Source organism: Phocoena sinus, chromosome 19 (assembly GCF_008692025.1).
Source record: "Phocoena sinus isolate mPhoSin1 chromosome 19, mPhoSin1.pri, whole genome shotgun sequence".
NCBI classification, from domain to species: Eukaryota; Metazoa; Chordata; class Mammalia; order Artiodactyla; family Phocoenidae; genus Phocoena; species Phocoena sinus.
The window spans coordinates 40114979-40131095 of record NC_045781.1 but is presented as its reverse complement, the minus strand read 5'-3'; the positions used below and the strand labels follow the sequence as shown (position 1 = coordinate 40131095).

At 58.0% G+C, this 16117-nt stretch overlaps 1 protein-coding gene across 4 annotated transcripts; it reads left to right on the top strand.

The window, feature by feature from the left end:
- The first annotated feature begins 73 nt into the window (after nucleotides 1–73).
- FHOD1 (formin homology 2 domain containing 1) lies at nucleotides 74–16110 on the top strand. Of its 4 annotated transcripts, none has more exons than XM_032613675.1 (24): nucleotides 74–362; nucleotides 8101–8207; nucleotides 8584–8648; nucleotides 8978–9045; nucleotides 9123–9228; nucleotides 9305–9399; nucleotides 9668–9779; nucleotides 9865–9959; nucleotides 10069–10212; nucleotides 10344–10477; nucleotides 10607–10777; nucleotides 10915–10938; nucleotides 11315–11368; nucleotides 12214–12329; nucleotides 12417–13009; nucleotides 13344–13499; nucleotides 13706–13888; nucleotides 13974–14093; nucleotides 14171–14332; nucleotides 14721–14911; nucleotides 15006–15198; nucleotides 15280–15445; nucleotides 15520–15711; nucleotides 15785–16110. In XM_032613675.1, the coding sequence occupies exons 1-24, from the start codon at nucleotides 162–164 to the stop codon at nucleotides 15865–15867; spliced, it is 3531 nt and encodes a 1176-aa protein (XP_032469566.1). In that variant the 5' UTR covers nucleotides 74–161; the 3' UTR covers nucleotides 15868–16110. The 4 variants fall into 4 exon arrangements, with proteins under 4 accessions (XP_032469566.1, XP_032469564.1, XP_032469565.1 ...); XM_032613673.1 differs by having other exon boundaries at nucleotides 75–362; nucleotides 10559–10777; XM_032613674.1 differs by lacking the exon at nucleotides 10915–10938 and having other exon boundaries at nucleotides 75–362; nucleotides 10559–10777.
- The last annotated feature ends 7 nt before the right edge of the window (nucleotides 16111–16117 follow it).

Sequence of the window (16117 nt, the reverse complement as noted above, 5' to 3'; positions counted from 1 at the left end):
CTATTGGCTCCACCCCCTTCCTCCGCCCCGCCTCCGCCTGGCTCCGCCCCTCTTCTTCGGCGTCCGGCCCGGTCCCGCCCAGGCTGCGAGCTAGTTGAGGAGACGCCGCGGCGCGGCCGGGACCCGCCCGGAGGCGCACTGAGCGAGCCACTGGCGGAGCCATGGCCGGCCAGGAAGACCGCGGGGACGGGGAGCCGGTATCAGTGGTGACCGTGCGGGTGCAGTACCTAGAGGACACCGACCCTTTCGCATGTGCCAACTTCCCGGAGCCGCGCCGGGCCCCCACCTGCAGCCTGGACGGGGCGCTGCCCCTGAGCGCGCAGATACCCGCGCTGCACCACCTGCTGGGGGCGCCGCTCAAGGTAAGGGGAGCCGGAGAAAGGTTGGGGGCGACCGAGGGTTCAGGGTCAGCGCCATGAAAGCCTTTGGGAGCCCCTCGAGGAGAGGCTGGAGCGGGTGCGCTCCTCCGGGAAAGTTTTGTACTGGGGACCCAAGGTACACGTTGCCCGGCTTGTTGGGGAACGCCTCTCAAGCTGAGGGAAGCTGAAGAAGGGAGGATGGGAGCTTGTACTCTGCGGCACCCAGGCTGGTCCTCGAAATGAGGCCCACCTGGGGAGGCGCTCGGGGTCCGCTCGCTGCCAGTCGGCCTGGTTAACTGCTCTGGATAGGGTGGCGTGCGTGTTTGCGCGGTAGCGGACTTAGGAGACGGAGCTGGGGATAGAACAGCTTTCACCTGCTTCAGGTCAGGTGGGGGTGGGACCACGAGGAGGGCGGACCCGGGGCGGGCCGCTGGAGGTGTCTGGAGGTTGGATTGGGTCCAGCCGGACGGCGTGTTGTCCCTGCCTGGTGAGGCCCGGCTGGGGAGTGCCGGTGGAGAAGAGTCTTCACGGGCTGAGGGGAGTTCCCGGGAAGCGGCCTGGCCCGGGACACCCCGAGCGCGGGAGGCTGCACTGGTGGAAGAGCCCTTTGAGTCACCGCCCCCACCATCTCGTACAGCTGCCGCCGCCGGCCGGGAAGCTGGAAGGGAGGGAGCGGGCCGGGCTAATTTTAAACCGCCGGCCTGCCCTCGTTTGCCTGCACCCCAGAACCGACTCGTGCACAGTGTCGGGAGAGGCCCTTTTCCAGATGGCCCGCCCTACCTCCCCTCCTGCTCGCTGCGCTCAGTCCCCCGCAGGCAGCCTTTTCCGGCGCACTCGCAGGCACCCGGTTTCCGGGCCAGAACTCTGGGAGGCACACAATCACCTCCCGGGGTGCCCCGCCAGCCAGGCAGCACCAAGTGGTGAGGAAGAGAAGAGAGAGTTGGTGGAGATGCCCTCCCCTGATCCCAGGCTTAGCTGGGCGCCGAGTTGCGCAAACTTGCCCCCCGGGCCTGGGGTCTCCCCTGGAATGTGCCCCAGGCGCCAGGCCCCCAGCTTACATTCCTAGCGCTGCGGGCCTGCCCCGCCTCCGAGCGCGGGCGGGAGAAGTGCTGAGACTATTGGCCTGGGGAGTAGCGCGTGTGAGCAAAGCCCAGGCTTTCAAGGACAAAGATTGAAGATAGCAGCACATTGCCCTCTCCAGAGTTTTGATGCGACCCCTTCTTGTCCTGCCCTGTTCAAAGGGGCAAACTGAAGTGGACCTAAAAGGAGCACCTCCAGCCAGAGGCCACCTCCCATTCACAATGGACTCTGGGGAGAGAGGGGTGCTGAACTGAGGCCAGGTTCCTGCCTCCAAGCTCCTGGAACTCCTAGTACTGAAATAAGCCTGGAGCACTACAGAGAACATAGTATTCCTCCCACCCCGGACTCGAGGACAGAACTTAGCCCTAACACCCGTCTTCCCAATTAGGGGCAAGTTTGGGAGGTCAGCTACAGGAAAAAGGATCAAAATTACCCCTTGCCTCTCCCCCTCATTTAGGGACCCATCACCACCACCCCTTCAACCAGGGCTCTGCCCTCTGTTCTCTGCTCCCTAGCTGAGAGCTACGATAATGCATTAAGTACCCCCCAACTCGGTCCTTCTTGGTCTTCCCACTTTCAGAACTCCCACCTGGTGTGCCTGAGGACTGCCATACCCCCCACAGGCAGACTATGGGGGCCTGCACACTGGGTTACCACTGTGCTTGGAGCCAGGACTCCCTGGGGCTGGCAGCTCTGCCAGGAATGGTCAGCTGCACTGTGATGTGCTCATCCCAAATATAAACTGTGACCACAGCCCCAGAATAGAAGGCCAGAGGAAGAAGGGCTGAGAGTAGGGCAGGGGCAGGGACATCAGAGAGCTGAGGGAGGGGGAGCAGGGCTCCTCCTTGTAGGAAATGTCAACAGCTGGTCCCTCCCCTAGTCCTATAAGTGGGTGGCCCAGGGGCACAGACATGACTCAGGCCTGCTCCACAGCCCTCTAGAGGGGAGAGGTGGCCCAGAAACCCAGGCATCCCCGTCCCAGGCTGTAGAGCAAAATAAGAGGGAGGGGTTCTGTGCTCACTGTTTCAGCCTCTGCACAGTTATCCAGCAGGAGAACAGTTCACAGCCAAATGACCTCTGCCTCCCATTCTGGCCACTGACGCCCATCGTCCCCCCATACCCTGCCCCTTCCCTGGGAATGTACAGAGGCCCAGCCCACTTTCCCTCTGTGGCTCCACCCACACACACCCCACTGGGCTGTGGCTTGCCTATAGAGTTCCCCTGGGGGCTTCCTTTTTAAATGTTTCAAAGCTCTCAGGTCTGAAAAGGCCTTGCTCATTTCCTCCCAGTCTAGGAGGAAGCTCCTGGCCACAGCCTCTGACTCATCTCCTGGCCCTGGGGGGTGGGATAGGGGGTGTCCTGGCAGTGCCTTGGGTCATGTGTGGTGTCTCCAGGGGAACTCAGGAATATCTGTCTCCCCTCTGTGCCAGAGCCCAGGGACCTGCCCCTGCCCCAGGGGAGAACCTGGCCCTCTGGCCCTGCCTCATTGTTTTACCCAGAGCTGCCCAGTCCCACCCTCCCTGCTACCCTGTCCCACTCTCCCGTACTACCCCTTTGCCCTTCTGGGCCTGCCTCACGAGCCCCTCCCTGATATCCAAAGGCCCTGCCACATCTGGGATAGCACAGACTCCTTTCTCCCTGGGCTCTGGGCAGAGGGACCTGGGTACTGCTCTGACCCTCATGCAAAGGCCAGATGAGCCCCCTATTCCTAGCAGCAGAGATAGCCCTAGCAATCTGTTCATTACCAGCAACTTTGTTTCCCCAACTGCTGCTAAACATTAGAGTGGAGCAGGGGTGGTACTTGTTTCCTGACCTTGCCCATCCCTACTCCAGCCTCAGTTTATCCCTAAGGAGCAGTTGTGACAAAGGGGCTAAAGTGTGAACCTGACCTTCTGGGACAGGGACCAACTGGAGGGGTCCCAGAAGACTCTTAAGGGTAAGATGGGGTGCTCTGGTGATGAACTGAGCCCTTTCCTTTTTTGTTGTGGAGGTCTCTTTGGGAGACTATAGAAGATTGTGATGTGGGCATGAGTCATGGTCTCCTCCCATCTTTCCCTGGGGCCATCATGTCCAGTCTGTTCATTCTGGGTTGCAGCCTGGTAAGGGACCCGAACTTAGTCCTGGCAGAAGTACGCACTGTTACCCCAATGTGTATGATGTGTGTGTGTTCATTTGTGTTCCCTTGCTGGAACTAAGAGGACCAGTTTGGGGTATTTGTACAGTTCAGAAAGCTGAGGGGCGGTCTCCAGCCCTCACTCCACCTCCTCTGCAGGGTTCCCTGGAGCACTTCCAAAGTCCATTGGCCCAGGATCTAGGTCAGTTAGCCCTGGTTCCATTCAGCCTGGGGCAAATTCACAAAATTTCTGAGCCTTGGTTTCCTCACCTGTAAAAGGATTATCAGGAGAATCAAAGGAACCAGGCAGCCCAGTGTGTGACACAGAGGAGGCGTAACAAATGTGGGCTTCCCTCCTCAAGACCCATTCATGTCATGTCATTCAGGAAGCCAAGGTCCAGTTGGAGACCCAAGATAAAAGGGAAGGAGGGGGCTGTCCCTGGTGGCGCAGTGGTTGAGAGTCCGCCTGCCGATGCAGGGGACACGGGTTCGTGCCCTGGTCCGGGAAGATCCCACATGCCGCGGAGCGGCTGGGCCCGTGGGCCCGTGAGCCCGTGAGCCCGTGAGCCCGTGAGCCCGTGAGCCCGTGAGCCGTGGCCGCTGAGTCTGCGCATCCGGAGCCTGTGCTCCACAACGGGAGAGGCCACAACAGTGAGAGGCCCGCGTACCGCAAAAAAAAAAAAAAAAAAAAAAAAAAAAAAGGGAAGGAGGGTCATCAGAACACAGGGTCTTACATTTTTAGGAAAGGAGAAGAAAAAGGTAGTTAACAAATTATTTCCTAAAACAAGAGTCCTTCAGCATGTAATTCTGCACTTTTCTCCATCTTCCTTGCCCCTGGCATTCTCACTCGATTATACTGTTATGAAAAATATTGGGTAGTAGGCAACATGGTGTCCTAAGCTTGTAAAACCACATGTAACAAGTTGGTTTGGGCTGCCAGAAAAGCGTAGCCCAAGGAATCAAGAGAAAAGTGGGCTGGGGCAAGGTAGGGGTAGGAGATTAAGAGGTACAAGCTACTATATATAAAATAAATAAGCTACAAGGATATATTGTACAGCACAAGGAATATAGCCAATATTTTATAACAATTTTAAATGGAGTATAATTTTTTTTTTTCTTTTGGCCATGCTGCGCAGCTTGTGGGATCCTGGTTCCCTGACGACCAGGGGTAGAACTCAGGGCCCAGGCGGTGAAAGCGCGGAGTCCTAACCACTGGACCGCCAGGGAATTCCCAAGTATAATCTTTAAAAATTGTGGATCACTATGTTGTACGCCTGAAACTTATACAATATTGTAAATCTACTATACCTCAATAAATATAAACAAATAAATAGAGAAAAGTGGGCTGGAGGCTGAAGCGCGGAGCTGAGCCTGGGAAGAATGAGGGAGAGACTCCACCCCAAGACAAACATCAGAGAAGTGTGGAAGACAAGAGCCAGGAGGGAGTCCAACATGTGGGCCTACACTGACCCTGTGCTGACCCCAAGTACTGTCCTCAGGGACTAGGGTTTGGGCTTACGCCAGCCTGGCCCAGTCCCAGGGTGTGAGAAACAAAGCCCAGGGGTTTAGCGCTCAGAAGGGTGACCCCAGGATGGGTCTAGAGATTGTCATACAGAGTGAAGTAAGTCAGAAAGAGAAAAACAAGTATCGTATATTAACGCATACATGTGGAACCTAGAAAAATGCTACAGATGAACCAGTTTGCAGGGCAGAAATTGAGACACAGATGTAGAGAACAAATGTATGGACACCAAGGGGGGAAAGTGGCAGGGGGTGGTGGTGATGGGATGAATTGGGAGATTGGGACTGACATATATACACTAATATGTATAAAATAGATAACTAATACGAACCTGCTGTAAAAAAAAAATAAAATTAAAAAAATTTTTTTTAAAAAGGGTGACTTCAGGAAGGGGCCAGTGGTGTGAGGGACAAGCAACACCCAGCTGGCAGGAAGTCTCCGCTCCTTGGAGCTTGCCTGACCCTGCTCCCCGCTCCATCTCCACCCGGGACAGACAGTTAAGGGTGGGGGGCATTGTCCCGGAGGCTTTGGGCTGGCTGTTACCTCTGGACCTCCTCCCCAGAAATGGGGCCCTGGCAGGATAAGACAGGTGAAGTGGCTAGGGAGCCACTGCTACCACCACAGAGGGAAAGGGGCTCATGTGAGGAGGCTGGGGGTGGTAGAGCATTCAGTCTTCAGGACCGTGCCCCAAATGGATGCAGGTATTCTGGAAGGCGAGGGCCACGCTCAGCTCGCTTGGAATTAGAGCCTGCAACTGTGCGTGCAGGAGGGGAAGAGTGCTTGCTGGATCTGAGCTTTCTGTGGGTGTGCTTCTCACCTGTGCGTGGCCAGTAGCATATATATACCCTGCCTGACTGTATTCTTGGGTATGTAAGCTACTCCCAGGTGGAATCTGCTCACTCCTCCAGTGTTTACCTTTACAGCACCCCACCCCTCCCCTTTCTTAGCACCCGTGGCAGTTGTGCTTCTACATTTATTTGTGGCCTTTTTCTGAGTCAGACCTGCCTGCCTCCCCAGCAGGGTTGGAAGACAGGGAAGGCAGAGGCAGTATCTTGTTCCCTGCTATGTCCTCAGCACCTAAAACCAGCCTGGTTCGTGAATATTTGAATGAACGAGCTATTCTATATGTGTGTGATCTGGGGGGGTCTCTGAGGGGGTTTGTGACTTTGGGGGAAATATGTTTCTCTAGGGTCCCAGAGTCCTCCAGTCCAAGGCAGAAGGAGATGTAACTGTGCCTGGCTTGCGGGGGAGGGCGGTGGTTGGCTGCTGAGTCACCATGTGGGAAGAGGAGTCAGGAGGAATGTGGGGCTGCCCTCAGCTGAGCTGGCCCTGGACAAAGGACCCCAGCCCTGGGGCCTTGCTGCCCCATCTCAGGGCCCATTCCCAGTAGGCCCTGGAGAAGATGACTCTGCTCCCAGGGAGGGGAGAGAGGCCAGGCCTGCCCAAGGGAGGGCAGGCAGCCAAGCAGGAAGTGGGACAGAAAACAGGCTGGAGTGTTTGTCCTATGTCCCACGTCCCACGCAGGAGCCTGGGGGGGTGGGAAGGAGTGGGAGGTGTGGGTGTCACCAAAGGGCCTTACAGGCTGAACTCAGGCTCTCAGGCATGAGCAGGGGTACTAAGCAGAGGAGGGGTAGGGGCCGGAGCTGGACTCCCTTAACCCCAGGGGACCAAGGGCAGCTGGAAGTCCTTGGGCTGGGTCCAGAGCAGGGCAGGGCTGACAGAACATCAGGACAAATGTTGGGGTTGACTTTCCCAGTAAGATGGAGACCAGAAGACACTCTGCCTCCCCAGAGGTGGGCTTTCCCTGGGCCTCTCAAGAAGCGCCACCACTCAAGTCAAGGGAACTTTGCTGAGCCGTGCACACTGGCACTGCGCTACATGGTGTAGGCATCAGGGAGCGCACGGTGCTGCCCTCAGACTCTCCAGAGTCACCTCACTAGGCTTCTCTACAGGCACTTTTCAAGGGGCCAAGAGTCATCCTGGTGGTGGTGGTGGTGGTGGTGATGGTGGGAAGCCAGCTCAGGGGGGTGGGAGACATGGGCGGCAGACTCATGGGTGGAGCACCTGACTTGTTACGGTGCAGGTTCCAGGGACCCACTGTAGGCTGACTGAGTCAGACCCTAAAACCTGGTGTTTAATAGGCCTCTTGGAGGTCTCTGAGGTCCAGCTAGGACCATGGTGACTGTAGCCCACTTGGGGCAGGGCAAAGGCCCTCAGGCTTGGAGGGACTGGGAGCCCTTCTCCTCACTATCTTAACTCGGGGAGACACACGTCCCCCCTCTCAGCTGGGTTTGCACCTCCCAGCATTCTTAACACTTTCTCCCTGGGTGTTGAATGTTCACAGCTGCGAACTTCCTTGAAAGCAGGAACTTCCTCCTATTTTCTCTCCATTCCCCTTCCTCATTCATGTTCAGTAGCTCAACAACCATTTAGGGAGCACTTGCTTTGTGCTAAGTGCTGTGATAGGCTCTGCAGACATTGCATGGACAAGACAGACATGGTGCCTGAACCCAGAGAACACACAGTGGGGAAGGAGACTAGTGTCTAGGATGTGTGGAAGGCCTCAGACGAGGGTACACACAAGGGCTGGAGGGATTTGCATAGCATTGGCTAGAGGAGTCCAGGAAGGCTTTCCAAAAAAGCATTATCTGGGAATTCCCTGGTGGTCCAGTGGTTAGGACTCCACGCTTTCACTGCCAAGGGCGAGGATTCTATCCCTGGTCAGGGAACTAAGATCCCACAAGCCGCATGGTGTGGCAAAAAAAAAAAAAAAAAAAGCATTATCTAATCTGAAACCTAAAGAATGGGTAGGTATGAGGCAGGAGAAAAGCTCTTTGAGCCACATGAGCTTTGCACATAGTAGGCCCATGAGAAATGACTGCTGAAGGAATGCATGGCTGTACACTGCAGGCCCTTGTGGTGTGTCTCTGCCAGCACCCTGAGTGGGAGGTAGGAGGTCATGGGGTCTCCATACGTACTCCTGCCACCTCTTCCCCAGCCCTGACAGCTGTTCCCTTTGCCCCCAGCTAGAGGACTGTGCCCTGCAAGTGTCTCCGTCTGGATACTACCTGGACCCTGAGCTGTCCCTAGAAGAGCAACGGGAGATGCTGGAGGGCTTTTTTGAAGAGATCAGGTCAGAGCTGATGGGGCCAGGAAGGCTAGGCTGGCTCCCACCCTTGCCCCCAGGCTGGAGGGGCTGGCTCAGGTGTCAGCAGCCAAGACACTTGATCTCTAGCCAGGGCTGTGGGTCTCCTCCTACCACCCCAGGGAACGGTGCCAGGGGAATCCCAAGGCCTGGCCAGTGCTACCTGCTGCCTGGGACCGGGGTGGGGGCTCTCCTACATACCTGAGATGCCTGTGTTCTTCAAACCCTCCTATCTGGACAACCCTTTGGCTTGGAGAAGCATCTGGGGAGAAAGGAGCTGTGGCCAGGTTCTGGCTGCCTTGGTGTGGGTGGAGAGACCCTGAGGAATGGGCTGGGAGCTGCTGACTGGGCTACTTGATTCCAGCAAAGGGCGGAAGCCTACTCTGATCCTGCGGACCCAGCTTTCTCTGAGAGTCAATGCCATCTTAGGTGAGTGTGTGAGGATATCAGCGTCGAGTGCCTCCCCTCCCCCCAGCCCCGGTTGTCTCCGTTTCTTTCAGGCCTGCGCTGGACAGCAGGCAGAGTAGATGGGAGATGGGATGTGCGACTCCTCCCATTCCTATCCTGACCTCTTCTTCCAGGGCAGCTGCTAGACTGCGGTCGGGCTTGCCCAGAGTCAGGGAGTGGAGGAGGAGGTGGGGGGTTCAAGGGTACTAGAAGATTCTTTGATGGGGGGTTGTGGTTGCGTCCCAGTAGAAGGGGGTGGGGGGCTTGTGGTGTGTCCCCTTGAGGTTTCCATGCCCACCTACCTCTTGCAGAAAAGTTGTATGGCTCCAGTGGCCCTGAGCTCCGCCGCTCCCTCTTCTCACTAAAGCAGATCTTCCAGGTGAGGCCCAGAGGTGGGCTGGGGGTGAGCATCCAGGCTGAACCTCCCCCCACTAAACTCCCCCATGGTGCCCGCAGGAGGACAAGGACCTGGTGCCTGAATTCGTGCACTCAGAGGGGCTGAGTTGCCTAATCCATGTGGGCGCTGCTGCCGACCACAACTACCAGAGCTACATCCTCCGAGGTCAGCCTCACCCCTCCCCCATGACCCCTGCCTTCAGTGACCCCTTACTGACCTCTTCTTGTCCCTGTGTCCCCAGCACTAGGCCAGCTGATGCTTTTTGTGGATGGGATGCTGGGGGTGGTGGCCCATAGTGAGACCGTGCAGTGGCTGTACACACTGTGTGCCAGCCTGGTAAGTGGCCCTCCACCCAGCCATGTACCCTTTTCCCACTGCCTCTCTCTGGGCCTCAGTTTCCTCTTCTGCAAAGTGGTCTGGAATGGAGGGGGTCTGTGGCCCCTCTAAGCCTCAAAGTCACTTCAGTACCTGGGCCTAGAGATGGCTCTTTCTGCCTAGACTCTCCTCTCTGGGTCCAGCCCCAGGAGCCCTTCCCCCTCCCCACCAGGAGCCAGCACAGGTCTGGCCCAAGCCCCACTCATGTATGGTGACCCCTTCCCCCCAGTCCCGCTTGGTGGTGAAGACAGCCCTGAAGCTGCTGCTGGTGTTTGTGGAGTACTCTGAGAGCAACGCACCACTGTTCATCCGTGCAGTCAACTCTGTGGCCAGCACCACGGGTCAGAAACTGTCCCTCCCTCCTCCATTGCTCAGGGCCCTCTCTCCTACTTGTTCCCACATGACTGCTCCCTATCTGGGTGACAGGTGCTCTTCCATGGGCCAATTTGGTGTCCATCCTGGAGGAGAAGAATGGCGCTGACCCCGAGTTGCTGGTGTACACCGTCACCCTCATCAACAAGGTGGGATAGGGGGAGCAAAGGGGGAGCCAGGTGCCATTCTGGGCCCCTCAGGCTCTTGACTTCTGCTCTCCATCAGCTTTAGCCTTGCCGTCCTATCCCCACCCTCCAGACTCTGGCAGCGCTCCCGGATCAGGACTCCTTCTACGACGTGACGGATGCACTGGAGCAGCAGGGCATGGAGGCACTGGTCCAGCGCCACTTGGGCACCGCGGGCACTGACGTCGACCTGCGCGCCCAGCTTATGCTCTATGAGGTGGGCTGGGCGGGCTGGGCTGTCAGGGCCCGAAGGCAGGAGAGAGGAGGGGAGGGAGGGAGGCCGTTCTCCAGTGCCCCACCCCACCTACTTGGGCCTCAGTCGCTCCCATCTGGGCTCAACTCTCTTAGAGCGCCCTGCGGTTGGAGGATGGGGACATGGAAGAAGCCGTCACAGGTGGGCGGCGCATCACCCGCCGAAAGCCTTCCTCAGAGGAGGGCAAGAGGATCCGCCGATCTCTAGAAGTGCGCTCCCCGGAGCCTGGGTAAGAACGAACTGCCTTGGCAGAGGCGGAGGGGTGGAACCGCCAGGAGGAGCCCTGCCTCCTGACAGGTCACATCTCCAGCTCCACAGGCCCCGCCTCACCAGTAGTCTCCACCTCCTCCTCCGCCAGCCCTGCCCTGCCGACCGGCCCCACCTCCAGCCCCGTAGGCCCCGCCCCACCTACAGGCCCCGCCTCCAGCGCCGTGGGCCCTGTCTCTGGCCTCCATACCACCTTGAGCCTCTTTCCTACCATCTCCGTGACGCCCTCACCCAACAGTTCCTGCGAGAGGAGCATCTACAAGTAAGTAGGGAGATAGAGCCTGTCCCGGGAGTCTTTCCTCCAACTGTCCCTCCACTCTGCGCTCCTCCACGGGCCCTCCGCCTCCTCTGCCCAAACTTCTCTGCCCAAACGCGTGCTTTCTTTCTCTTTCTTTCCAGACTTCACCAAACTGCTCCTGTTTGGTAAGTGACTGCTGGGGGGTGGGGTTCGGCTCTGACTGGACCTCCTCCTCCTGCGGCTTCTCTTCTTTCTGGCATTCTGCCTGTTTTGTCAACGTCATCTGTCTCTCTACCCCCTTCTGTCTTTCTCTGTCACTGTCTCTGACTCTCCTGTTTTGCTCTTTGTCTTTTACTGCACCCTGTCCTGTGTCATGTCAGTCTCTCCCCTCCACTTCCAGTTTCCTCACATCATGCCTCCCCCTCTCCCTCCTCTTCCCACTGTGGCTGGGAAGGAACCCCTGATATCACTGCCCAGCTCTGTGTGGGTGTGAGCAACTGGGCTTTGGGGTGAAGCACGTACCACAATTACCATTTTTTCCTCTCATTCCCCCCTACCCAGGGCCCGTGAGAGCCCATCTGTCCCCCAGTTCCCTACTGGGCAGGCCAGGCTGGAGTAAGTACAGAGGCCAGCCTGCCAGGCCTGCCATGTGCTCAGGGCTTCAGCATTGCTTCCCCCAGCAGGGGTCCCATGTGCCTGATGCAGCCAGAGCTGGGGGACTCTCCCAGACTTATGTGTCCTCAGTTACCCAAGGACTAAGCACTAGGAAACAGTTCACTGGGGTCATAGAGGTCCCAGTGCTTTAACAGTTGACACTTTAACAGCTTTGATCAGTGATGAGGATGTGGACTCCCAACCTGGAGCCCATTCTCCTGTGTCCTAAACCCAGGATTAGGGCTAGGAGGGGATCTAGAGTGCTATGTGGTGCGGAGGTGGAGGAGCAGCCTCCATCTAAGGGAAGGACAAAGACTGAGTGCCGACAGAGGCTGGAGGGACCAAAAAAGAGATGGGATCACCTTTATGACTTCAACATAAACTGAGTGCCTTTCGTTTACCAGGCCCTTTTCTGGGCATAGGCCATAGCTCTCAGAAGCTGCTAGACATGCCAAGGGGAGGGACAGCCTGGTGTGCCCATTGGGACAGGTATCCCCTCCCCCTGCTCTAAGGGTCCTTGTCTAGAATCAGAACAGTGAACATGAACAGCAGCAAGGTTGCAAGTTAGATGTCAAGTAGAACTTTTCCCCGTATGTTGAACTGGGAATACTGGGTTGGTAATGACCCTCCCCAGATGTGGAAGACTGAACAGGGGCTGGCCTTGGGGTGGGGGTGGGGGGCAGGTCCCGGGTCTGCTCAGCGCATGGACTGTTCCCTGTGTGTCTGTGTGTGCCTGCAATTAGGGGCAGTGCCCACCCTGGGCTGGGGTGTGTCAGACACCCTCACTGACAAGTCCCTCCCCCCAGAGCCCGGTTCCTGGAGAATGTAGCAGCAGCAGAAACAGAAAAGCAGGCTGCGCTGGCCCAGGGCCAGGCAGAGACATTGGCTGGAGCCATGCCCGATGATATCGATGGACACCCAGGTGAGCAGGTGGGTGGGCAGAATCCACCCATGTTGCCCTGTTGCTCCACAGAGGACGTGACACTGACGGCTGTTTCCCTTTTTCTAGACACCCAAGAATTATGGGGCTCCCCAGAACCAGCCCCTGCACCCGGAACACCCCAGAGCGCTGCCCCTCAAATCCTGCTCCGTACTCGGCACAGCCTCAAACCAGAGCCCAAGGAGCCATTGGCCCCACCAAGCCCCAAGGCTGAGCCCATCCGGGAGCTCCCTACCAGCATACCCAGCCTCTGCATTGGGGACCTGGACTTCTCAGACCTGGGGGAGGATGAAGACCAGGACGTGCTGAACACGGAGTCTGTGGAGGCGGGGAAAGGGGTCCCGCCCCCACCACCCCCGCTCCCGGGAGGCCCCCCACCTCCTCCGCCACCACCACCCCCACCCATCAAAAGCTCCTTCCCACCACCAGCCCCAGCTGCCGCTCTTCCCCCCTCAGCACCTGATGGCCTAGCCCTTCCCACCAAGAGGAAGACAGTAAAACTCTTCTGGCGGGAGCTAAAGCTGGCTGGGGTCCATGGAGGCTCTGGCAGCCACTTTGGGCCCTGCCCCACCCTGTGGGCCTCACTAGAGCCTGTCTCAGTGGATACAGCCCAGCTAGAACACCTGTTCGAGTCCCGTGCCAAGGACGTGCTGCCTTCCAAGGTAAACGTGCCCTCGTCTGCAAGGTAACCCTAGGGGAGAGGGGAGGCAATCAGAGCTCAAGCGCCTGAACTGCTGGGGCTGCCACTCATTTCCCACCTGGGGAAACCGAGGCAAAGAAAGGAGTAGCGACTTGTCTGAGGTCCTTCAATAAGGATTCAACCCAACCCTAACTAGCGTCTAAGCCCATCCCAAGGCCTTACACATCCCAGATCCCTGGTTGTGGGGTAATCCCACCATTTAGCCATTCAGAGTGGGGCCTTAGTGTGCCCTCTTAGATTGTTGCCCCAGTTAGACCCTTTCCCAATCTTACACTGCCCTTCCCCCAATTTCAAAGAAAGCTGGTGAGGGCCGCCGTACAGTGACCACCGTGCTGGACCCCAAGCGCAGCAACGCCATCAACATCGGCCTAACCACGCTGCCACCTGTGCACGTCATTAAGGCTGCCCTGCTCAACTTTGATGAGTTTGCTGTCAGCAAGGATGGCATTGAGGTAGGGATACCCAGCTAAGGGTGCAGCAAGTCCGGCCCTCTCCTTTGGTCAGTGGGCATTTCCTGTCCCTCCAGTGGTGGGCATGGGCTTGGCATTTCCCCAGATTCTGGGGCTGTCCCAGATGACCTAGGGAGGAGTCAAGACCAATACCTGAGGCCTCAGGCCAGCGCTGAGTGGCCTATGTGGGCCGGTGGGTGCATTCTCAGAAGCTACTGACCATGATGCCCACAGAGGAGGAGCGGCAGAAGATCGAGGAGGCCCAGCTGGCCAATCCTGACATACCCCTGGGCCCAGCCGAGAACTTCCTGATGACTCTCGCTTCCATCAGGGGCCTGGCTGCCCGCCTACAACTCTGGGCCTTCAAGCTGGATTATGACAGCATGGAGCGGGTACCTGGGTCATGGGATGGGACAGGCACTGGGGACAGGTGAGCATGATGACCACGTAGTCTGAGTCCCTGGTCTCCCACACCAGGAAATTGCAGAGCCACTGTTTGACCTGAAAGTGGGCATGCAACAGCTGGTGCAAAATGCCACCTTCCACTGCATCCTGGCCACCCTGCTGGCTGTGGGCAACTTCCTCAACGGCTCCCAGGTGAGCTGAGAGCACATGAGGTCGGGGCCCGGGGCTCTGGAGCCAGCCAGCCTCAGGCTCAGACGGGGTCCTTTCAGAGCAGCGGCTTTGAGCTGAGCTACCTGGAGAAGGTGTCAGAGGTGAAAGACACGGTGCGCCGACAGTCACTGCTGCATCATCTCTGCTCCCTGGTGCTCCAGACCCGGCCTGATTCCTCTGACCTCTACTCAGAAATTCCTGCCCTGATCCGCTGTGCCAAGGTCAGCACCTGCCATGAGGCTTGACTAAGACTGGCCGTGGCATGAGGGAGCACTGCTTCTCTCCCTAAGTGGGCTGCTGGGCCAGGGCTTGCTTAGGCTACAGGCATGCACGTGGGCTGTGTCCTCTAGCAGAAACTCTTTCTTCTATTGGTATGGCTACACCTACTCTGTCTTTAGGTCTGTTTAGCTGCCACTTATCCCAAGAAACCTTCTCCGTTCTCCACTGCATCAAATGGACTTGTCTCTTGCATCAGACTGTGAGCTTTTGGAGGGCAGGGGCCGGATCTTGGCTGTGTTCTCAGGGCCCAGGCTAGTCAGCCCAGCACAGAGGCAGCTCAGGTGGTGTCTTTCTGTGGGGGGACAGCTTGTGTACTCCCTGCTTTTCCAGGTGGACTTTGAGCAGCTGACTGAGAACCTGGGGCAGCTGGAGCGCCGGAGCCGGGCAGCCGAAGAGAGCCTGCGGAGCTTGTCCAAGCACGAGCTGGCTCCAGCCCTGCGTGCCCGCCTCACCCACTTCCTGGCCCACTGTACCCGCCGTGTTGCCATGCTGGGGGTCGTGCACCGCCGTGTCTGCAACAGGTGGGGGCGTGGGCCAGAGAGAGGTAGGACTGCCACCACTATCCCTCAAACCCCAAGCAGGACTCACCACTCCTCCCCACCCCAACCTGGCTAGGTTCCACGCCTTCCTGCTGTACCTGGGATACACAGCGGAGGCAGCCCGTGAGGCGCGCATCATGCAGTTCTGCCACACGCTGCGGGAGTTCGCATTGGAGTATCGGACTTGCCGGGACCGGGTGCTGCAGCAGCAGCAGAAGCGGGCCACGTACCGTGAGCGCAACAAGACCCGGGGACGCATGATCACCGAGGTGGGTGTCCCTTCCGGGTCTTGACTGCCACCCCCATGGTTTTCTTCCTCTACTCCCAACCCACCCCTTTCCTCTCTCCAGACAGAGAAGTTCTCAGGTGTGGCAGCTGGGGAAACCCCCAGCAACCCATCTATCCCAGTGGCTGTGAGCAGTGGGCCAGGAGAGGGTGATGCCGACAGTCATGCCAGCATGAAGAGTCTGCTGGCCAGCAAGCCTGAGGACACCACACGTGGCCGCCGCAGCAGAGGTGGGACCTACGGCCGCTGGGGGCAGTGGGCTCTGGGGCCGCTTTAGCCTCACCTCCCTATCTGGCTCCCTCAGGCATGGTCCAGAGCAGCTCCCCAGTCATGTCCACAACAGTGGGGCCCTGCACTGTACCCCCAGAAGAACCTCCAGGCTCCGGTGACACTTCAGATGAGATCATGGACCTGCTGGTGCAGTCAGTGACCAAGAGCAGTCCTCGTGCCTCAGCTACTCGGGAACGCAAGCGTTCCCGTGGCAACCGCAAATCTTGTGAGTATTCCCCACACACCCACTGCCCACCTTAACTCCATCAACCCCCTCCAACCCTGCTCTGTCCTTGCAGTGAGACGGACGTTGAAGAGCGGGCTCGGAGAGGACCTGGTACAGGCGCTAGGACTGAGCAAGGGTCCTGGCCTGGAAGTGTGAAGGTGCTGCCTCCACAATACCTATCTATCTGGGCCCCAGCCTGCAGTGCAGGAGACTATGGTGAGGAGGGACCACAGCACAATTCTGGGCCTCTTCTCAACTCGAGGGCCAGTGGCTGCATTCTCAGAAGGGAGAATGGCCCGTGGCCAGCGCCGTGAGCAGTATTAGCTGTGCGTGCCTGTGTGCGTGTGCGTGTGCATGTAGGAGCTCCCTGGACACGTGGAGCATAATAAAGTTTTCCTAGCCAATC

What these genes read in the sequence shown, in the direction of transcription:
- FHOD1 (XM_032613673.1), top strand. Translation starts at nt 162, where the DNA reads ATGGCCGGCCAGGAAGACCGCGGGGACGGGGAGCCGGTATCAGTGGTG. An exon ending in ACTGGGCAGGCCAGGCTGGA is followed by an intron (nt 11,369 to 12,213) that starts GTAAGTACAGAG and finishes CCCTCCCCCCAG; the next exon opens with AGCCCGGTTCCTGGAGAATG. An exon ending in ACGTGGCCGCCGCAGCAGAG is followed by an intron (nt 15,446 to 15,519) that starts GTGGGACCTACG and finishes TGGCTCCCTCAG; the next exon opens with GCATGGTCCAGAGCAGCTCC.